Source organism: Biomphalaria glabrata, chromosome 7 (genome assembly GCF_947242115.1).
Source record: "Biomphalaria glabrata chromosome 7, xgBioGlab47.1, whole genome shotgun sequence".
Classification (NCBI taxonomy): Eukaryota; Metazoa; Mollusca; class Gastropoda; family Planorbidae; genus Biomphalaria; species Biomphalaria glabrata.
The window spans coordinates 15,724,924-15,745,109 of NC_074717.1; the positions used below are offsets into that span (position 1 = coordinate 15,724,924).

The 20,186-nt window shown below is 38.4% G+C and overlaps 1 protein-coding gene across 2 annotated transcripts in view; it reads right to left on the reverse strand.

Annotated features, from left to right (window-relative positions):
* LOC106079887 (tyrosine aminotransferase-like) overlaps positions 1–20,186 on the reverse strand; it is a 53,680-nt gene that overhangs the window by 12,022 nt on the left and 21,472 nt on the right. For both annotated transcript variants that reach the window (XM_056034519.1, XM_056034521.1), the window contains exons 4-8: positions 14,739–14,806; positions 12,204–12,362; positions 9,933–10,124; positions 8,708–8,790; positions 6,846–6,912 (exon numbers count right to left, since the gene is read on the reverse strand). In XM_056034519.1, coding sequence (XP_055890494.1) covers positions 6,846–6,912; positions 8,708–8,790; positions 9,933–10,124; positions 12,204–12,362; positions 14,739–14,806 — 569 coding nt within the window. The remainder of the gene's footprint in view (positions 1–6,845; positions 6,913–8,707; positions 8,791–9,932; positions 10,125–12,203; positions 12,363–14,738; positions 14,807–20,186) is intronic.

Sequence of the window (20,186 nt, forward strand, 5' to 3'; positions counted from 1 at the left end):
TAATGGTAATTTCGTGTTAATCAATGTTTCCGAATTCTGAAATACAGAAATGCTATATGGGGGTCGTTCAAGTGGGGAAAAAGCTATCAACCCCCGTCCTAGATACCCCAGTGATTCGCGATTTGCAGTGACCTTAAGAAGGAACAGTAAACCTTCAGATTGGTAGAATGTTTCCAATGGGCTCATTTTCGTATTCTCTCTCTCTTTCTCTCTCTTTTATATAGTACTTAATAGTACACATACTCGCTGATGTGTTTCTGTTGATGTGATATCTACATAGTATCTTGCAATTGTCTTTACAATTAGAGTTTTATAAGTAGAAAAACATTTTAAACCCAGAGCATTATTCGTAAACTTTTTAAATTGATATAATAGTCAAGACTTTAGTAACATTAATAGCCGGAAATTTCTTTAAAATATTTTTTCGGTCCTTTTAAATTACTGTTAATATGGCTGATCACGTGATTACATTAGATTCATGGGGAGCATTGTTTCAAATAATAAAAATACATTTGTTTGTAAAGCGCCGTTTACAAGCGCAATATAGGCCTCGAGAACGTAACTCTACAAGTTTAGAACTGTTAGGTCTTAATATTCTTCATGAATGTAATGATGGATGTGGTCTGTCTAAGCTCAATGGGGAGCGAGTTCCAATTTGACAAACTTGCTCAGTCTGTAAGTTTTGAGTGAAAAGAGATGTGACAGTGGAACGAATGGATTTCACTAAGATAGATATTTTATCATCAGCACCTTCATAAGCACTGATGAAAAGTGGGGCACCTCAAATTGGACTTAAATACCGAGCTTGCTGAGATTGTCCCATTTAAAACGCCACTTTTAGAACCTGAATCATCTGAAACTAAGAAGTGGGTATCACGTGGGTGTGCACTGTGTAGATGGATCATTTTGTAATTCTACTACCCCTTGAAATGCTTGCAAACATGCCCCTTACTTGAATGGAGACACAAAGCGTAGATTGGATTACATAATATTGTTGTAACTCTTATTTGTAACTTTGTGGTGCGCACTAACATCTCGTTTCTGCAGAAGTTGTGCACTGTTAGGAACTAGACTAAAGATGGTGGTCCACCTAGAGTCTTCACCAGGATTCGAACGCGGGACTTCCGGTTCCAAGTGCTTTACGCCTCAGCCACAGCATTTCCATTTATTCATTTAGCGTACACTTGTATTTTTTAAAATAATTATTATTAACCTTATCCATACATTCAAAATTAATAACATGTTACATGCATTAAAGAGAAACTAAAAAAGAGTTCTAACAAAATTGGATAAATTGGCAACACAAAAAAAAAATTCTTGATCTACGGAAATTAACAATTGTGTACACTAGTGGTCTTCAACGGGGGTGCTATCACCCCCTTGGGGGCGTTTTCGAGATCTTGTGGGGCGCTGGGAGCCAAAGGGGCGGTACGGGGGCGCTGGGCACAATAGGGGGCAGTAAGGGGGCGCTGGGCATAAAGGGGGACAGAAGAAACTAAAGGTGCACTGAAACAAAACAGATTTAAACATTCTTGCAAATTAAAGCTGGCAAACTAATTATAGATGAATTATAATTAGGTTGCTTTTAATTTAACGTTAGAAATTGAGTTCGGGAATCCCATTTTCTATTTTTAAATTCTTACTCTGTTGCTGAAATTGTAGGGTGTGTCCCTAGATCTTGCGCTCATAAACGTTCATGATTTGATAAACACAAACTAGGTAATGCGCCTTTTAGATTATAGTTTATTATATCTACATAAGTTAATATATTGATATGTAAATGTTAATTAAGAAAAACGTTAAAGCTAACATTCAAATAGAATAATTTAATATTTTTTTAAACAAAAAAACATTGACAAAGTGTTATGAAAACTCGCTGGCCTGTAATGGAATATTGCAAAAAGTTTTAGTGAATAAGTAAAAAAAAAATTGATGAAAAAGATGTGAGATGCTGTTGTAGACTGAAGTTTGCTGGATTTCGAAAATGTTTTTTTTTATTTATTTTGAGAAACAGGAAGATTCAACGGTTTGCGAAGACTTTAAGCATGCTAACAAATATTTTTTTATGGTAGGCATCTAACGCAAATGAATGAAACCAACATTCGACTGCTATGAAAGAAATGGACTTTCATTGATTATATCATTTTTTTTTCTTTTATCGAAATATCAAATCTATTTTAAAGAGTTTTACAATCTCACGTAACTTGTTCGTTAACAAATGAAATACTGCATAAAGACACCGATATCTGCAATTCACACAACAATGCTCTATGAAGAAATTACGATTCGCTTTTAGGATGTAAATAAATAAATTTAAAAAAGGACAATTATTAAACATCTGTTACCGATGTTCAAACTAAGATTTACAAAATTATGTCATCAGTAAAAAGAATGTTAACATAGGAGGCTCGACAGAGATGTGGCTGCATTTGAATGTTTCAGTAAAATTCCCAAACTTTTGTTGAAATTGGAATTATGTTTTAGCTTTTCTATCAACATATATGGTTAATCTAGTTTGAGCGTGTAACAAACTTAATGAATAAGCAAAGAAATAGACTAGATGTAGCCAGTAGATGAGACATTCGCCTTGCTTTGACTAATTTAAAGCTTGAAATTTCTAATATTGTCAGACTGCAGGAGGTACAGGGTTCCCGTTAGCTTAATTTCATTTTCTAGTAAATTCAGCAATAATAATGTTTATATTTAAAAAAAAAACTAAATTTACAATTAAACCTAAAAACAGTTGGTCCTAATATTAAAAAATTTAAAAGGGGACTATTCTTAGGATTTGAAAGAAAGTCATGACAATGAGATTAATTTTTGTATGTAATCACTGCAAAATATTTAACATAATTTTTGTATAATGATAATATTAGCATCATGGGCGTAGCCAGATTTTTTTTCGGGGGGGAGGGGGATTGGGGGGATGTTTTCTCCCCCCCCCCCACCGCATCCCCCCCCCCCTCGCAAAAAAAAAAATTTGTATATATGTATGTGTGTGTGTGTTCATAATCTTTATTACATTCTGACCCTTCATTCTTTTGGAACACGTTTGTTGTGCCCTAGAATAGGTTCTTCCTGGAGTTAGTGGAGCAATTGTTGACTCCCCGCCATTACCAAGCACTATTTCTGGCATAGAATGCAAAAAAAAATCCATATTATGAGGTATCTACAGTGCATTTTCCTGCAATTAAAAAGTCTTTATTTCAAAAACGTATGTGCTATTTTTACTGACTTAGATCCTCCCGCGCCGTTCGGCGCATTTGCCGTCAAGCTGTTTCCACAAAAATCTGTCACTGGTAATGTCTGAAGCCTCTTCCCACCTGCTCCGAGGACCTTGATGTATGCGTGGCGCCAAGTTGTACTAGGATGTCATCGCAACTCTTATTGTGCGTAATTTATTTTGTCGGAGAACATGTCCCGCAAACCTCATGCGACGCAATTTTACTAAGGGGTCGACTTCCAGTTCGGCATAGGATTTCCTTGATTTAGACCCGATCTCAATAACTAACTCCTAAAATCTGTCTTAGCCATCTTTGTTGAGCCACATTTAGTGTTTTTCAATTTCGGCAGATGACTATTCACTGCACTTTATTAGTGGAGCCCCGCCACTGGTAGAAATGTAACCTCTCTTGGATACGCTCTTGGAATTGGGTGACTGTAGTTTGCTTTAGATTTTATATCGAAAAGTGAAGTTTTGTCGTCAAAATCATCTGTTAGAGGTCATAAACTAAAAATCTCAGGACTTTGTTGTTTTTTAAATTCAAAACCCCATTTAGCTACGATCATAGAATTTGGTAACTGTAGTTTGCTTTAGAGTAATATTGAAGATAGAGGTTTTCCACCTCAAAACGCTCTGTAGGGGGATTTTAAACTCAAAACCATCTGGAGGAAAGGAGCTTAAACTCAAAACTCCCAATTCGCTTGGCTACGTTCAAATAATTTTAGTGTGTAATTTGCTTTTTTTTTATATTGAAGAGGTATTTTTTAGCATCAAACCCTTGTGAAGGGGGATATGAACTCAAAACCCTTTTGGCAACGCTCATAGCATTTTGAGTGCGTAATTTGCTTTTTTTTTACATTAAAGATGTATTTTTTTAACTTCAAACCCCGCTGGCGGGGGGTTTAAACTCAAAACCCATATGGCTACGCTCTTAGATTTTAGAGTGTAATTTGATTTTTTTTTTTTTATTGAAGATGTATTTTTTAGCTTCAAACTCCACTGGAGGGGAGTTTAAACTTAAAACTGAGTCAAAACCCATTTAGCTACGCTCATAACATTTTGAGTGCATTTGCTTTTTTTTTTTCATATTGAAGAGGGGGGTCTATAGTAAATTTTGGAGGGGGTTTTCAAATCAAAATCTTCCTTAACTGTGCACTTGGAATTTGAGGTTTATCGTTTGCATTTTTTGTGTGTTTTGTTTTATAGAAGAGGGGGATTTAACTGCAAAAACCCCTGGTAGGGGGTTTTAAACTCAAAACCCCCTGCTAGGGGTTTTAAACTCTAAACCCCCTGGTAGGGGTTTTAAACTCAAAACCCCTTTAGCTGTGCTGGGGCAAGTGATGGTTTAGTATTAAAATCTCACCTAAATTAACAAAATCAAAGCAAAAAAAACATGTCACTAAAGTCCGTCTTTCCCATGGTAGGGGTTTTAAACTCAAAACCCCTTTGGCTGCACTGGGGCAAGTGACTAAAAAACCCCCTGGGTTTCAAACTCAAAACCCCCTGTCAGGGGGTTTCAAACTCAAAACCCCATGGTAGGGGTTTTAAACTAAAAAACCCTTTGACTGCGCTGCGGCAAGTAATGGTTTAGTATTAAAATCTCACCTAAAATAAAGAAAATCAAAGCAAAAAATCAGTCACTAAATACCGTCTTCCCCCCCCCCCCCGGAAGGGGGTTTCAAACTCAAAACCCCTTTGGCTGCGCTGGGGCAAGTGATGGTTTAGTATTAAAATCTCACCTAAAATAAAGAAAATCAAAGCAAAAAATCAGCCACTAAAGTCCGTCTTTCCCAACCCCCCCCCCTGTTAGCAATACCTTCGATTCCGAAGATTAAGGTGCAGTGGTTCACATAACTACGCAAACCTAGTTGTGACTTGCATATTATCCCGAATTTCGAGCAGACAAAGCCGTTAACTGCTGGAGGTCTATTTAAGTTTTCTTTACTTCTTTTGGCGCATGTCTATAATGGCTTTTCTTTGAGTCTTAAATGTTTGTCCCGCAGCATTTGTGAAATCTCTCCAACTGCCTATCTCAGAGGCCATCTGCTGCCAGAGAATGCTTCCAGGTACTTTCCTCTATGCCAGTGAGGGTGAAATGGCACCTAAATGGTCTATATAGCGCTTAAAGGGGCACCTCTGTAACTCTGTCCTACTCTAACCTCACCAAAGAAGATCGTCTTTGGCATGCGGTCGTCTTCCATTCGGGATAAATAATTAATAAATAGATGACACGTTGTTCATATTTGTCTTCTCGCGATTCTTCGTAAATGTTTTTCTTAGAGGGGGCGCTGGCGGATTTTTTAATAGAAAAAATTATAAAAAGGAGTGAGGATAAATCGTTTTCATTTTACCGCCTTCCCCTTTCCAGACAGAGTTTATGTAATTTCACATGAATTTATCATAACTATTTTAAGAAAGACAGTAATAGTCTAGATCCAGAAATAGATCTAATTCTAAATCTAAAGTTTGATCTAAGTCTATATCAAGATCTAATACAGTAATAGTCTAGATCCAGAAATAGATCTAATTCTAAATCTAAAGTTTGATCTAAGTCTATATCAAGATCTAATACAGTAATAGTCTAGATCCAGAAATAGATCTAATTCTAAATCTAAAGTTTGATCTAAGTCTATATCTAGATCTAAGTTTAGATCTAAGTATAGATCTAGATCCAGAACTAGATGTAGAATAGAATTTACTATATCTAGAGTTCTAAACACGTTTAATCTTAAGCTTCTCGCGCCTCAAACTAATGAAGAATTACTTGAGGTCAACGATTCTCAAAGATAGATTGAAACATTTGGTAATTCTTTTTATGACTTCTTGGTGGTATCCAGACTGTTGAGCCATGAAGAGAGTTATATATATTATATATGTTTGGGTGGGCTAGTGTTATAATAATAATAATCTTAATTGTCCGTGAGGAAATTAGTCTTACAATTTGCGCATTACACCAAACAGATCTATGTAGGAAACAGAATTATATATATCTAGATCTGGGCTCTATATAGTCTTATTTAGAATGTCAAGTGTAGGCCCCTATAATGAGGATATGTCAAAACTGCGCGCTAAAAAAGCAGTTTGTTATTTTTGAAACTTATAACTAAAACGAAGTTCGTTTAAAAATTCTTTTTTAAAAACAACATTTGAATCAGTATTCTATTCAATGAGTTAGTTAATAAATTGAACATTGACACTTTTACCATTGTGACCATAGATGCAAAATTTTTTTTTTTTACCAATGCGCGAATCTATGAATGAAGCTTGAGTTATTAATGTAAAAGTCCATGACCTTTTAAAAAAAGTTACCTCCCCTAAGTTTTTCATTGAAAAGTGGTTTAATTTTTTGACAAATCTGCTTCATAATCTTCATATATAAGTTAAAAAATTAGATGGTTCACTTTCGAAAAAGAAAAAAGTAGCCGTTGCATCAAAACTTTGAATGATCTAAAATATCATGATGTCCGATCTTCATTTTCTCTTCTAGTTTCTGAGATCTAAACGGGACGGAGGACGGACGGGCGAACTGACGGACAGACAGGCCACACAAAACTAATAGCGTCTTTGCTTCTTTCGGGGGCCGCTAAAAAGAATTAAATTTTTCTTTACATTCTAAGCTTACCTCTGTAAATGCATAATTTCTGTCATTGATGACTATCCAGCCTAGTCTCCAGCCAGGAACTAGAAACCTGCAATTACGAACGACATATGTACAATTTAACGTGGTATAGCGATGAATAAAGTGATATCAAAGTATTTTAAAAAAAAAATAAAAAACAGATGACTTGGATGAATACTTTTTTTGAATACATTAAAGGAAGTATTGGGCTTTAAAAATCTATTACTAGCATTATCCACTGCGAGGCCACGGGAAATACTGCATTCCTCATCCATTTTCGGACTCGAAGACAAGCCTTATTATTATTATTACTATTATATATTTTGCACTGGACATTTTTTTTTCCTTACTTATAAAAAAATATAAATGCCCACAAGTAAACAATCATGTGGACACCTTTGGGTTTCTTCTTGAACAAAGACACCTCTTGGAGTCTATGGATGATGACACGCTGATGAAAAATTGTTACTTTTTTTCTGTTTCTCTGATGAAATACAAGCAAATCGCTTGTTCAATGATGCCATTGATGCACGAGCACTTTTCATCAACAAACCAGTAGCGCAATCACCAACTGACATATTGAGGAAGCTGGCTTCATATGGTAATGATGTCTGCTAAAACTTTGAAACCTCCATCCGAATACTGCTAACTCAGGCCACTTCCATTGCGTCATGTAAGAGATCATTCTGAAAGCTCAAGTTAATCAAAAACTATCTCAGGAGCACAATGACGCAGGAAGGCATAGCAGCATGGCTTTAATGTCAGTGGAGTCACAAATACTAGACACTATCGATGTAGATGTTATAGATGTCTTTGTTGCACAGAAAGCACGATGTGAAGCGATATGAATTGAGATTTGTCACTTTCGCCCATAAAAAACGGTGTAATTCTTAAAAGAATCTTAATGATTATTTTTGTTAATTTTACTGATATATTGTACCAATTAGAATTTAGGTTTATATATTTATTAAGTACATTATCTCATGTCATGATATCGAATTTCAAAATGCAAGGGGCCCCCAAAGAGGCCAATCCCCCCGGACCCCCAAATCGATAGCTTCGCCCCTGGGTATTACTTATTATTCCGCCAACCTACGCCTTAGAAAATAGTTATAAATACAATTACTGAGTATTCTTCAACATTTCAGCTTCCAATCTGAAAGTCTCTCTAATGCTTTTCGACGGAAGCCCTTATTTAGTTCCCTGCGCATCAAACATATTTACCCTCCCCCCATTTTAACGCTCCTATAACAATTTATTTGGCTTATGAATTTCTACGACCCACTTACATCGACCTCCCACAAACAGACACAGATTTTGTGCCAACAAAAATAAAAGGAGGGGTGGGTTCGGGCGCAACAACCAATTGCCTGTCAACTATTTCAACAACCAATAACAGAATTAATGGGCCAAGAATTGGTTGGGGAAGTTTTATACTATAGATGAAAAATATGCTAACCCTTTTTACCCTTTGGTAGAGCTTATCAAATTTGTAAAAAGAAAACTGATAAGCCGAGGACTAGTCATAGAATAGCAAACTTTTTTTTTTCTGGGACGGGAAGGGGGGGGGGAGTAAGTGATAAAAGAATTCCCGGGCCACAAAATTATGAGTTGAGAGCGTTCCATTAAAGGATTAAAAAAAAACAAAAAAATAAACATCATAAAATATTAATTATTTCAACGCAGTGAAGCATGAGCGTCAGTGATACTAGAATTCACGGGTTGAGAAAAAGAAGGGTTCTGACCTTTAAAAACCGGACCGTTCCAATTAAAGTCAAATATCTATGTTATCTACCTTAAGATGCGCAGCCGATGGATAATGCTTGTAATACAATACAGGGAAATTCTAAAGATGACATAAATACCGTTTAGTTAATCCACTGCAAGCGAGAATAGGTACGACTGTAGATAAGGAAGCCAAAGAATGGTAAGCCTGGCCATTGAACACCTATTTAATGAAAGTAGAAAAATTAGGGTTTCATTAAAGTGTAAACAAATAAGTTTCGTTAGGGAAGTAAGTTCTGCGCTGTAGTTAAAACATGTGGGAGTAAAGCGTGATGGTTTACAATGAAATGTCTTTGTTAACATGTCCTATTGAATAGAAAACTTTTGAAGTCAAATATTTGTTTTCATTGAATGTATTTCAGTTGTAAAAATACATTTCAGCGCATCCGTGATGATAAACGTGATTTTACACGAATATTCTTACCTATTCCATTTGTTACTTGAAAATGAGGCCATGGCGTGGTAAGTAAGTTCAAGGCTAATCTACTTCAACTTACTCGAGTTAATTAATTCTTTTCCCATATGTCAATATTATTAATTTGTAAAAGTCATATACTCAGTTTTCATCAATCAATGGTACTTTCAGTCTATGACCATTTTGAACTTGTTCGACATTATGCATACCATTTGTTGATTAGAGCTTGTAAACCTTGTTGAAGATATAAATAGGCCTATGTAACATTTGTTGTAACTCTGTGATGCGCAGTGACATCTCGTTTCTGCAGAAGTTGTGCACTGCTAGGAACTAGACTAGAGATAAATGTTGACATTAGTGAAACAACGGAGTTCCGCCAAAGTCGAGGAACTTAAGAAGAAGCAATTCTAAAGACACTTCTGCTCTGTCATTATGATGTTGAGTTGCGTCCATAAGACTTATTCCAATATAGTTTAAAATTATGTAATGTTTCTGTCAGTTTATGTGTAGAACTATTTGTATATGTTATTTTAAGACATCAACATCCTTTAAACTACCTCAGAGAAAATTTGATTTTCATATAAATTAGAAACAGGATGTATAAACCGAAATTATGTTTTTCTTATCAAAACAATTGCAATTATTATTACATCTTTGAACTAGTTTTTCATTCAGTTAGTGACCAAATATAAAGAACTCTTGCCGCGTTGAGCTTATGGACTCCTAGATTTAAAAACTTCTTTTACTCCTTGGAAGCATACAGTAGTAGGCCTACTGTAGAGTGCTGTACTGAATACATCTGGTTTTACATTATGATAACTATTTACTCCTGATCTTTTTTAGGGTATTAATTTTAAGACGATTACAATCTTTTTAATTAGGAAACTTACAAAGTGTTCATAAATTTCATCTGCAATCACTGGCTTCTTATGTCTGGCTACTGTCTCAAGTATGGCGAGTAAATGTTCTTTCCTGTAGGCGGAACCACAAGGATTTGAAGGATTGCAAACAATAACTGCAGCAGTCTCATCATCAATTAATTTTTCAAGGTGTTGCAAATCGATTTCCCACGAGTGCTCAGGCTGAAGTGTATGAATACAAAATAAATATATAAAGATGTTATCGGAAAAGTACGTAATGCAGACATTCTATAGAATGCCTGACGTTTTTGGGCAAAGTGCGAAATTATTCTCAATTTCATACTTTGCCTAGGCATTATATACGCTATAGAACAGGGGTTCTCAACCTGTGGGTCGCGCGCCCCTTGGGGGGTCAATTGACGATTTGCCAGGGGTCGCCTAAGGCTAAGACCATCGAAAATATGGATTGTTATTGTCTTTTCTTCTATTGCTGTGCGTGTGGGTGGGGGTCGCTGCAGAGTGGGGAATAGTAAAAAAAAGGGGTCGCCGAGTTTAAAAGGTTGAGAACCGCTGCTATAGAATATCTAATCATTCTATAGAATGTCTAGAACAGCTTTAGGCAGTGTGTAAATATGCAAATCAAAAGATATTTATAGATAAATTCTTCACAAACTAGTAAGAAATGACTAACAAGCAATATGAACATTTCAAATCTATTTAGTATATTTATAGATAAATTCTTCACAAACTAGTAAGAAATGACTAACAAGCAATATGAACATTTCAAATCTATTTAGTATATTTATAGATAAATTCTTCACAAACTAGTAAGAAATGACTAACAAGCAATATGAACATTTCAAATCTATTTAGTATATTTATAGATAAATTCTTCACCAACTAGTAAGAAATGACTAACAAGCAATATGAACATTTCAAATCTATTTTTAGTATCTCTTTTTTAGGCTACTTTTTATTTCATGGAAAAAAATTTAAAGGAAAAAAAATATTTTCACAAAGATAATAATTGTTATTAAAAAAAAACAACATTTTAATTAGTTTCTACTGGATCTAACCGTATTACAAATGGAAATTACAAGATTCATAAGTATTTCACATTGGCCTATCATTTATCAGTCATTAACAAATTGTCTTTACATTGAAGTAGTACCTACTAAAGAAATGTAGCTGTAGGATACAAATCGATTTGTCCAAATTCTAAAACTAAAAAAAATATTTAAATTATTGTATTATACAGTAGCTAACGGGTAACTATTAATGAAAGAAAAAACATTATTTTTCTACTAGGAGTACACAGGAATTAGACATTATATTCATTCTTTGTTGCAGCATGAAAGACTAGCATGCCATTTTGAAGTGCATTTAATTTGTTTTTTAACGCAAAGGCATTTGTTCCTTTGGCACATAGTCTTGCTCATACACTAACAAAAAACTTGGCCACTTACAGTAGACTGAGATGCAGCAGTTGATCGAAGAGATATTTCCTTGTCAGGAATGTTTTCAACCGACCAACCAATTTCAGCCAACAGGTCCCTATAATCTGGAAGCTGGATTACCATACCAAGTTATCCGAAAAGATAACCTTACACAATGCAACAACTAGCGAGGAATTATGTTACTGTCGACCCTCATTAAGTGTCACTAGTAGATATCATTAACCGATGAATTATTTATGTCCAGTTCAAAAATAGTTACTCTGTATCATTAGCCAGATAGTGAAATAGCATTAGGCCCGACCTACACGAAGAAAAACATCCAATCTTGAACATTTCAAATGGGACATTATTTACAATTCTACAATGCATGCGTCAGTGGGCTTCAGGGAAACTAATCCTTTCACTAAATATTCCTGAAACTCTTTTACTAAACATTCCTGAAAATCTTTTACTAAACATTCCTGAAACCCTTTCACTAAACATTCCTCATTCCTGAAACCCTTTCACTAAAAATTCCTGGAACCCTTTTACTAAACATTCCTGTTTCTTATAAAATAGGTAATATTTCGTATACTAAGTTATTCACGGCTGAAGCTAATAAATAATAAAAATAAAACTATTTTCAGATTTGTCCACTCGGAATTTCTTTTAGACAAACAAAACAGTTGCACCGAGCTCAGACAGACAATGGTGAGATCAGACTCTCAGAAGAGCTTTTCAAATCTTAACACAGACAGAACAAAACCAGAGCGGTTTTTGTAGCTTACAGGGACTGCTAAAAACAAACTGAGATTTTATACTTCAGAATGTTTAATCTAATATCCATCATCAAAGTAATACGTACCAAAAGATTATAACTTCGAACTTCAATTCCAAGGGATTCCGCCAGCGTTTTGTACAGGGAAAATCCTGGTTTTGGAATTAAAATATTGTGTCCAGGTTCTGCCAAGCAGGAAATACAAAGTTCTAGAGCTCCTGAACAACCACTTGTTAGTATAACATCCTGTTCAATGCAATCAATGGAATGCCTCAATCAAATTATGAAAAGGTACATTATATTCATTTTATTACTCAATTCATTTTATTATGATGCGTGTCATAGATTATATGAATGCCCCGTTTCATTATAGACTTTACAAAATATTTGTATGTGATATGCTCAGTTTAAATAGAAAATGTCTCTACAATACTTGTGTGTGGTATGCTCAGTTTAAATAGAAAATGTCTCAAGAATACTTGTGTGTGGTGTGCTCAGTTTAAATAGAAAATGTCTCTAGAATACTTGTGTATTAATTCTTCAAAATGCCCGAAACACTTTCTTCCACGTGACCCAAATTAGAACACACCCTAACACATACATAGGCACACACTTTTGTCCCATTGAATTCTAAGCGCCCTGAAGGATGAAATAACTGCCTTGTTTACTATTATGATTTTTTTTCCCTATTTTATACGAACCCTTTTTTAATTTTTATGCTGCAATAGAAGAGATGCATCATAATACCGACGTCCAAACCACATTTTTTTGTTCCAGAGTTCTAGTAACGCGCTTTTCCTTTGCTCACCTCCACAATTTAGTTCTTCCCTCAGATGTATCCGATACAAAATCATTGTCTCATGCCACGAAACAGTGCAGCGTAATACACCGTTCAGTCCCCCCACCAAAAAAGGGAAAAAAAACATACAGGCTTACGTACAATTTGTACGATTCTTTAGCTCCCAAAAAGTCCTAGATAAAAAATCCGGAATAACCTATTATTGATATTCAAATTTTTGCTACGCTTGTCAAGAAAATTAAATGTAATATAATTAAGATCAGTAAATTTTAACAATCATTAGTGAATTGTAACAATCATCAGTGAATTTTAACAATCATCAGTGAATTTTAACATAACAATCATTGTAACAATCATTTGGCGTAAATTTACGTTTTAAAAACTCCGGAACAACCAGATTATTTGGTGCTTTGGCAAGAGAATTAAATGTATTATAAGTCAGGAGAGCGATTTTTTAAAATCATTATCGCTTTAATGTTTTTCATAAGGCAGTACTTTTTAAGTTAAAATAAAAGCGTGGCATTGATTAACTTTGTTTGATAAAAGCTGGACATTGGCCGTCCGGCTTGGACATTTTATGAAAAGCGTGACAGACGGTTTGAAGTGGGACTGGCACGCCTACTAAACGCTGTGCCAAATAAACATCCATAAGCTGAGAGGGGCGCTGGGAGAAATAGTGATAATAGAATTCAATGGTTAAAAAAACTAATAAAAGGAGGGGGAGGTCCTGCCAGAAAACTGTGTGAGGGGAGGGGGAGGTCCTGCCAGTAAACTGTGTGAGGGGAGGGGGAGATCCTGCCAGAAAAATGTGTGAGGTGAGGGGAAGGTTCTGCCAGAAAAATGTGTGAGGTGAGGGGAAGGTTCTGCCAGAAAACTGTGTGAGGGGAGGGGGAGGTTCTGCCAGAAAACTGTGTGAGGGGAGGGGGAGGTCCTGTCAGAAAACTGTGTGAGGTGAGGGGGAGGTCCTGCCAGAAAACTGTGTGAGGGGAGGTCCTGCCAGAAAACTGTGTGTGGGGAGGGGGAGGTCCTGCCAGTAAACTGTGTGAGGGGAGGGGGAGATCCTGCCAAAAAAATGTGTGAGGGGAGGGGGAGGTCCTGCCAGAAAACTGTGTGAGGGGAGGGGGAGGTTCTGCTAGAAAACTGTGTGAGGGGAGGGGGAGGTCCTGTCAGAAAACTGTGAGGGGAGGGGGAGGTCCTGCCAGAAAACTGTGTGAGGGGAGGGGAGGTCCTGCCAGAAAACTGTGTGAGGGGAGGTGAGGTCCTGTCAGAAAACTGTGTGAGGGGAGGGGGAGGTCCTGCCAGAAAACTGTGAGAGGGGAGGGGGATGTCCTGCCAGAAAACTGTGTGTTGGGGGGTCCTGCCAGAAAACTATGTGTGAGAGTGTAAAGATGCGAAGGATGCAAATGATAAAAAAAGAGGAAGGGTACTGGTAAAAAAGAAAAAAAATCAACGGACGTAGCCGGTGTTTAATGCATGTTATGTATAACCTCTCCTCACACAGCAAAAGGAAAGGCAAAGTAAAACACTAAATTTCATGAGTGTAGCCAAAAGGGGTTTTGTGGTTGCCCTTACCTCCTCCAATAAAAAACTACAGTAAATCTAGAGGAAAAACTTTTCAAAGGTACAAAAAAAAACGTCTGAAAGAATGCAGGGTCAGAATGAAATGAAGACTTATTACGTATGCACACACAATAAACACACACCTCATTTATATATATGGGAGGGGGTAAAAAAAATTCACCCACCCCCAAAACACTCCCCGAAAAAAATCTTGGCTACGCCTATGTCGCATATGCCACAGTTACATTGGAAAGGGAACTTACTTTAGCCTCTACTTGTGACGAAGGTGTTGACACATACTCTGCTATTGCTTGACGGGCAAAGTCAAAACCTGTGAACATAAATAATAAGAGTTCTTTTTAGATAAAAAAAACTTTTTCGTTGTAAAATTAGACAAGTCTATTGCAAAATAAATTTTCAATTTCGTCTGTGTGTGTGTGTGTGTGTGATAGATTGTCAAGCTTATATCACTATTCTCTTTAAGTCAAACGTTTAGATTTCTTTGAGTTGAGTTGAGTTTTGAGTTTAGGCACATCGGCACAATGTCATGCCTGTAATCCTTTAAGGATCACTCTCCCTTTACATAACAAGGGCTAAATTCTATACAGTTAAATCATTAAAAACAAGGTCTATTAACAGTTAAAATAGTAAAGGTAGTAAAAATTTAATAATTTGGTAAAAATCTTATGTAAATATTATATGTTCACAGTTCAAAAATTAGATCTTCGTAGACAACCCCACCTCCCGGACAAAGCCCAGTATCTTCCCAGGGTCGACATTGTCGAATAGTGTTTTCAATGTGTATTTTCTAAAAAAATTCTCCCTGACATCCTGGTATCTGGGGCAATCAAAGAGTATATGTTCCACGATTAGGCGAGAGTCACAGTACTCACAAACAGTGCGTGATGTAGGTGTGGCCAATCCTAAGTCTGGACATGGTCGTGCTACCACGCCTTGTCAGACCCTTAGATGTGGGCCGCCACCAGACATCCGCCACAATCTGCCTGAGTTTATCGTAAGTCTCAGCCTCCCATCGGTTCTGCCACTCTCGATAGGTGGCAGAGGCAATACTTTGTCTCAGGTCCGAGCAGGGCATTTGGGTTCCTGACACCGCATGATTTAGGGCTCTCTTTGTTTCTCTGTCTGCGGCTTCGTTTCCCTCAATGCCCACATGGGAGGGGACCCAGATGAAGGTGACATCCCTATGGTACCAATGGAATGTCAGTCTTCATCCGCCCCAAAGCTTGCAATGCAGATTTGGAGTCGGAGCAGATTATAAATTTCCTGCTTTCTGATGCTTTGACGGCCATAAGTGCAAGCGATATTGCATGCAATTCAGCCGTAAAGATGGAGCAGCCATCGGGGAGTCTACATGAGATTTTGTTTCGAAAGGAGCAGGCAAACGCGACCTTTCCCTCCATTTTGGATCCGTCTGTGTAGATGGTGCCACAATCTCCGTAGCTCTCCTGCAGTTCCCTAAAGTGGACTTGTAGTGTGCTTGAGTCTGTATTTTCTTTTTTGAAATTAAGGAGGGATGAATTTAATTTGGGTTTATTCATTAGCCAAGGAGGATTCTGTGGGGTTTCTATTTTAGAGATTTGGTCAATGGGTGGGGTTAAATTTTGGGTGGGTTCTCTCATTTGATGACCCAACGGCTGTATGACGTTAGGCCTTCGATTGTATAGTTCTACCTCTGTAGGGTTAAATATGGAGTCGAAAGCAGGGTTCGTGGGGTTGGATTTTAGCTTGACTATATACTGCATTGCAAGTTTTTTCATTCTTATATCCATGGGGGGGTTCTCCAGCCTCCACATGGAGACTTGGGATAGGTGATGTACGAAACGCGTCGAGACAGAGACGCAGGGCAGCATTTTGTATTGGTTCCAGCATTTTTAGATAAGACTTCCTTGCTGCTCCATATATTATGGATCCATAGTCTTGCTTGGATCGGATTAGACTCCGATATAGCAGCAGCAAGGTATCTCTGTCAGCTCTTCAGTCCGTATGGCTGAGAACTCTAAGTATGTTTAATGACTTTTGACATTTCTTCTTAAGTTCCTTAATGTGGGGGAGAAAATTAAATTTGGAATCTAGGGTGAGGCATAAAAATTTTGTAGTTTTTACAATAGGGATCTTCTTTTTGTGTATAAATAGTTCAGGATCTGGGTGGGGTCCCCTTAAATTACAAAAATACATGCTAATTGTTTTGGAGTCCGAAAATTTAAAACCATTATCATTTGCCCATTTTTGAATTTTGTTTAAACTTAACGGTAATTTTCTTTCTAAGGTGTTCATGTTTTTCCCATAAGTAAAAATGACAAAGTCATCAACATACAAAGAGCACTCTATGCCAGGGGACAGAGCATTTATGATGCTGTTTATTTTAATGTTGAACAGGGTGACTGACAGAATGCTGCCCTGGGGTACACCCATTTCCTGGTCATAAGTGTCAGAAGCGGAGTTGCCCACTCTTACCTAAAATTTTCGGTCCTTCAGGAATTCCCCCACAAAACGGAGAAGGTGTCCCTTAAGCCCCATAAGCTCCAGGTCACGTAGAATGCCATGTTTCCAGGTTGTGTCATAGGCCTTTTCTATATCGAAGAATACAGCTACTAGATGTTTTCTTCTGAGTAATGCATTTCTAATATAAGCTTCCAGCCTTACCAGGTGGTCAGTTGTTGTCCGCCCCTGCCGGAATCCGCACTGGTAGTTGGAGATCACTTTATTCCTCTCCAGGTACCAGACCAGCCTACTGTTAATCATTCTCTCCATGGTTTTGCAGATGCAGCTTGTTAGTGCTATTGGTCGATAGTTAGCTGGGTCAGAGCCGTCTCTTCCCGGTTTAGGTATCGGTATAACTGTGGCTTTCCTCCAGCTGCTTGGGAAAGCGCCTGTTTGCCACACACAGTTATAGACCCATAGCAGGACTGCCAATGAGGGTTCGGGAAGGTGCTTGAGGAACTAGTAATGGATTTCATCTTCTCCAGGCGCTATGTCATGTGACTTGTCTAGCGAGTCCCTCAGTTCCTCAAGCGAGAACGGTTTGTTGTAGTCTTCATTGTTCTCTGACCTGAAATCAATGGGGTGTCTTCCCTCCCTGGTTTTGATTTTTTAGAACTCTGGCGTGTAGTGTGCAGTGGATGACTTTTCTGCTATTGAGGGGGCATGGCAGTCAGCTATTTCTCTGGGGGACGTGACAGTTCGTCCTTGATTTTTCAAATGCCCTATTGCATTTGATTATTTCCCTTTGATTCACCTTACTGCCTTCCAAACCGCTCTAGCAGAAGTTTTGGCATCCAGACTGCCGACAAACCTTTCCAGGAATTCCTTTTGGCTGACCGTATGGTTTGTCTAGCCTTTGCTCTAGCTATCCTGAATAGCTTTAGGTTTTCCTGGGAAGGATTCTTTATAAATGCAGCCAGTCGTTTTTTCCTATCGCCAATAGCACTTTTGCAAGCTGTATCGAACCATGGTTTGCTAGGCCGTTTTGGATTTGCGGAGGTTAGGGGTACAACTTTCCTGGCTATACTTAGTAGCGTGCTAGCAAAGGTATCAGCTGGGTTCTGTTCATCGAGGATATTTTCTGTGATATCCTCGAAGCATCTTTTTTGGAATTATTCCCAATCGGCTTTATTCAGATTCCACCGCTGAGGTCGTCCCAATGAGGGGAGATTGTTAGTAATGATGATTGGAAAGTGATCACTTCCCCGTAGATCGTTGCTAACTGACCATTTAAAGTCGTCCAGAAGTCCGGGGACGCATACGGTGAGGTCAATGCATGTGAGAGATCCAGTTCCTGGGTGCAAGTATGTCGGTGATGCATCATTAAGTATGCATAAATCATGTTGGAGGAAGATATCCTCCAGCATACGACCTCTTGTGTCAGTATTGTTGGATCCCCACATGGTGTTATATGCATTGAAATCCCCAAGGATTATATAAGGCCGGGTGAGTTGTTTCAATAGGTCCTCCATGACTGCTGGGTTTAATGGAGCGCCTGGTGGTAGATAAAGTTCCACTGTACAATTCTGGAATCCATGGCTTATTCTAAATGACCTACTTGGAGCTATTAGGCCTTGGGAGTCCCCCGGAGGGCTTTTCCTTTATTCCAGTGACCTTAGTGTTTTTCCACTTGGATTTGGGTGTAGAGGAGGACACCCCCCTCTTGGGCGGGGGTCCTTCTCTCTGGAAAGGGGAGGTCCCTCTTGTTAGAGCGGAGGCTATTTCCCCCTCCCTCACCTCGGGCATCCTTTCCGTTTTGAGTTCTCACTTAGGGAGTTGGTCAACCTCTAATTCAGTAGAGGTTGGTGTGTCTGGCTGGGTTCTCTGAGGAGAACCTGTGTCAGAGATAATGTTTCCGGGTTCTCCCGGAGTGCTGTTCTGTCTCCATGCTCTCATCAGTGAGCACAGAGAACCTGTTCTTTAGCACGACAACAGGGCTTTCTTGTCTCTTCTGAGGTGTGTTTTTTGGCGGTGTTTTCTTCTGAGTTGGAGGAGGAGGAGGAGGGGGTGGTGGGGTCAATGTGTCCGTCTGTGTGGCTATGTATCTTCCTATCTTAGCCGCAGCCTGGGCGTAGGTCTTTGTCAAGCCGAATTGGCCCTTGGGTAGGGCCAATACAGCCGATTTCGCCCTTGTCCTCATGTCCCTCTCCAGCACATCTGGCACACACAGTGTTCCTCTTGCAAACTGCCGCGTCGTGTCCATAACCCTGGCACTTGAAGCACCTCATGGGGTTAGGTATGTAGGGCCTCACTGGAACTCGTAGGTATCCTGCCTTCTCATACTCTGGCGGTGTCCTAGTTCTTCTGCATCTTAAAAGCCCATCAGAGTGTATCTTGCTATCTACTTCTACAAGAAGTTCCATCGACTTGTGTAGCTTAGACACACTCTTGGGCTCTCCCACTACTGAATTGAGTTCCTTATATATAAGAAAAGGGCTCAGCTTTGTCAGGCCACCTCTTTTTTTATCATCAATTCGACGTTTCTTGCCCAGACATAGGTCTGGGGCAAGTAGTTTTGTGTGGGTTTTTTTTGTCCATGTACGTAAGTAGTAATTCGGCACCTGTGCTCCCCACCCGCCATGAGTCCAAAAAGGGGACGGGCCATTCGGATGTCCAGAATGAGCCCGCCAGGGCTACACAGGTGCTATACTCAGTCAGCTGCTGCATCGGACATGTGTCCGATACAGCAGCTCCCTGATTGACCCTCCAGCCACCGCCCTCCAGCATAGGTCGAAGGGCGAAGTCAGCCGTAATTATGCAAAAACAGTCAATTTTAAGTTGCTTCAATTTTGTGAAGTTTATAGGCGTTGCTTATATTCTTACGTAAATGTAATATCTATTACACCTAGATTCTAGAAGTAGATCTAAACCATGTCTAAACAAGATCTTAAAAGTTCTGGTTCAATCTTTTTGGTGGGACGGTGCGGAGGAGTACCTAGATGCAGGGGCGTCACTATGAGGACGCGGGGTGTGCGGGCCGCACCGGGTGACACCCACCAGGGGGGTGACACCCAAGTCGGAAAAATGCACTTTTCCAAAATGCAACTTTTAAAAATAAAAATTACCACCTTGAATGTCTCTCAGTTTAGTATAAAAAATTCCCAAACTTTCTTAATTCATTTCTATTTGACTTGTAATCTTCCTATTATGAGAAAAATAATACGTTGTAGCAGAAAGAGTTTTTGAAGCTCAGAAATGTAGAAAAAGTT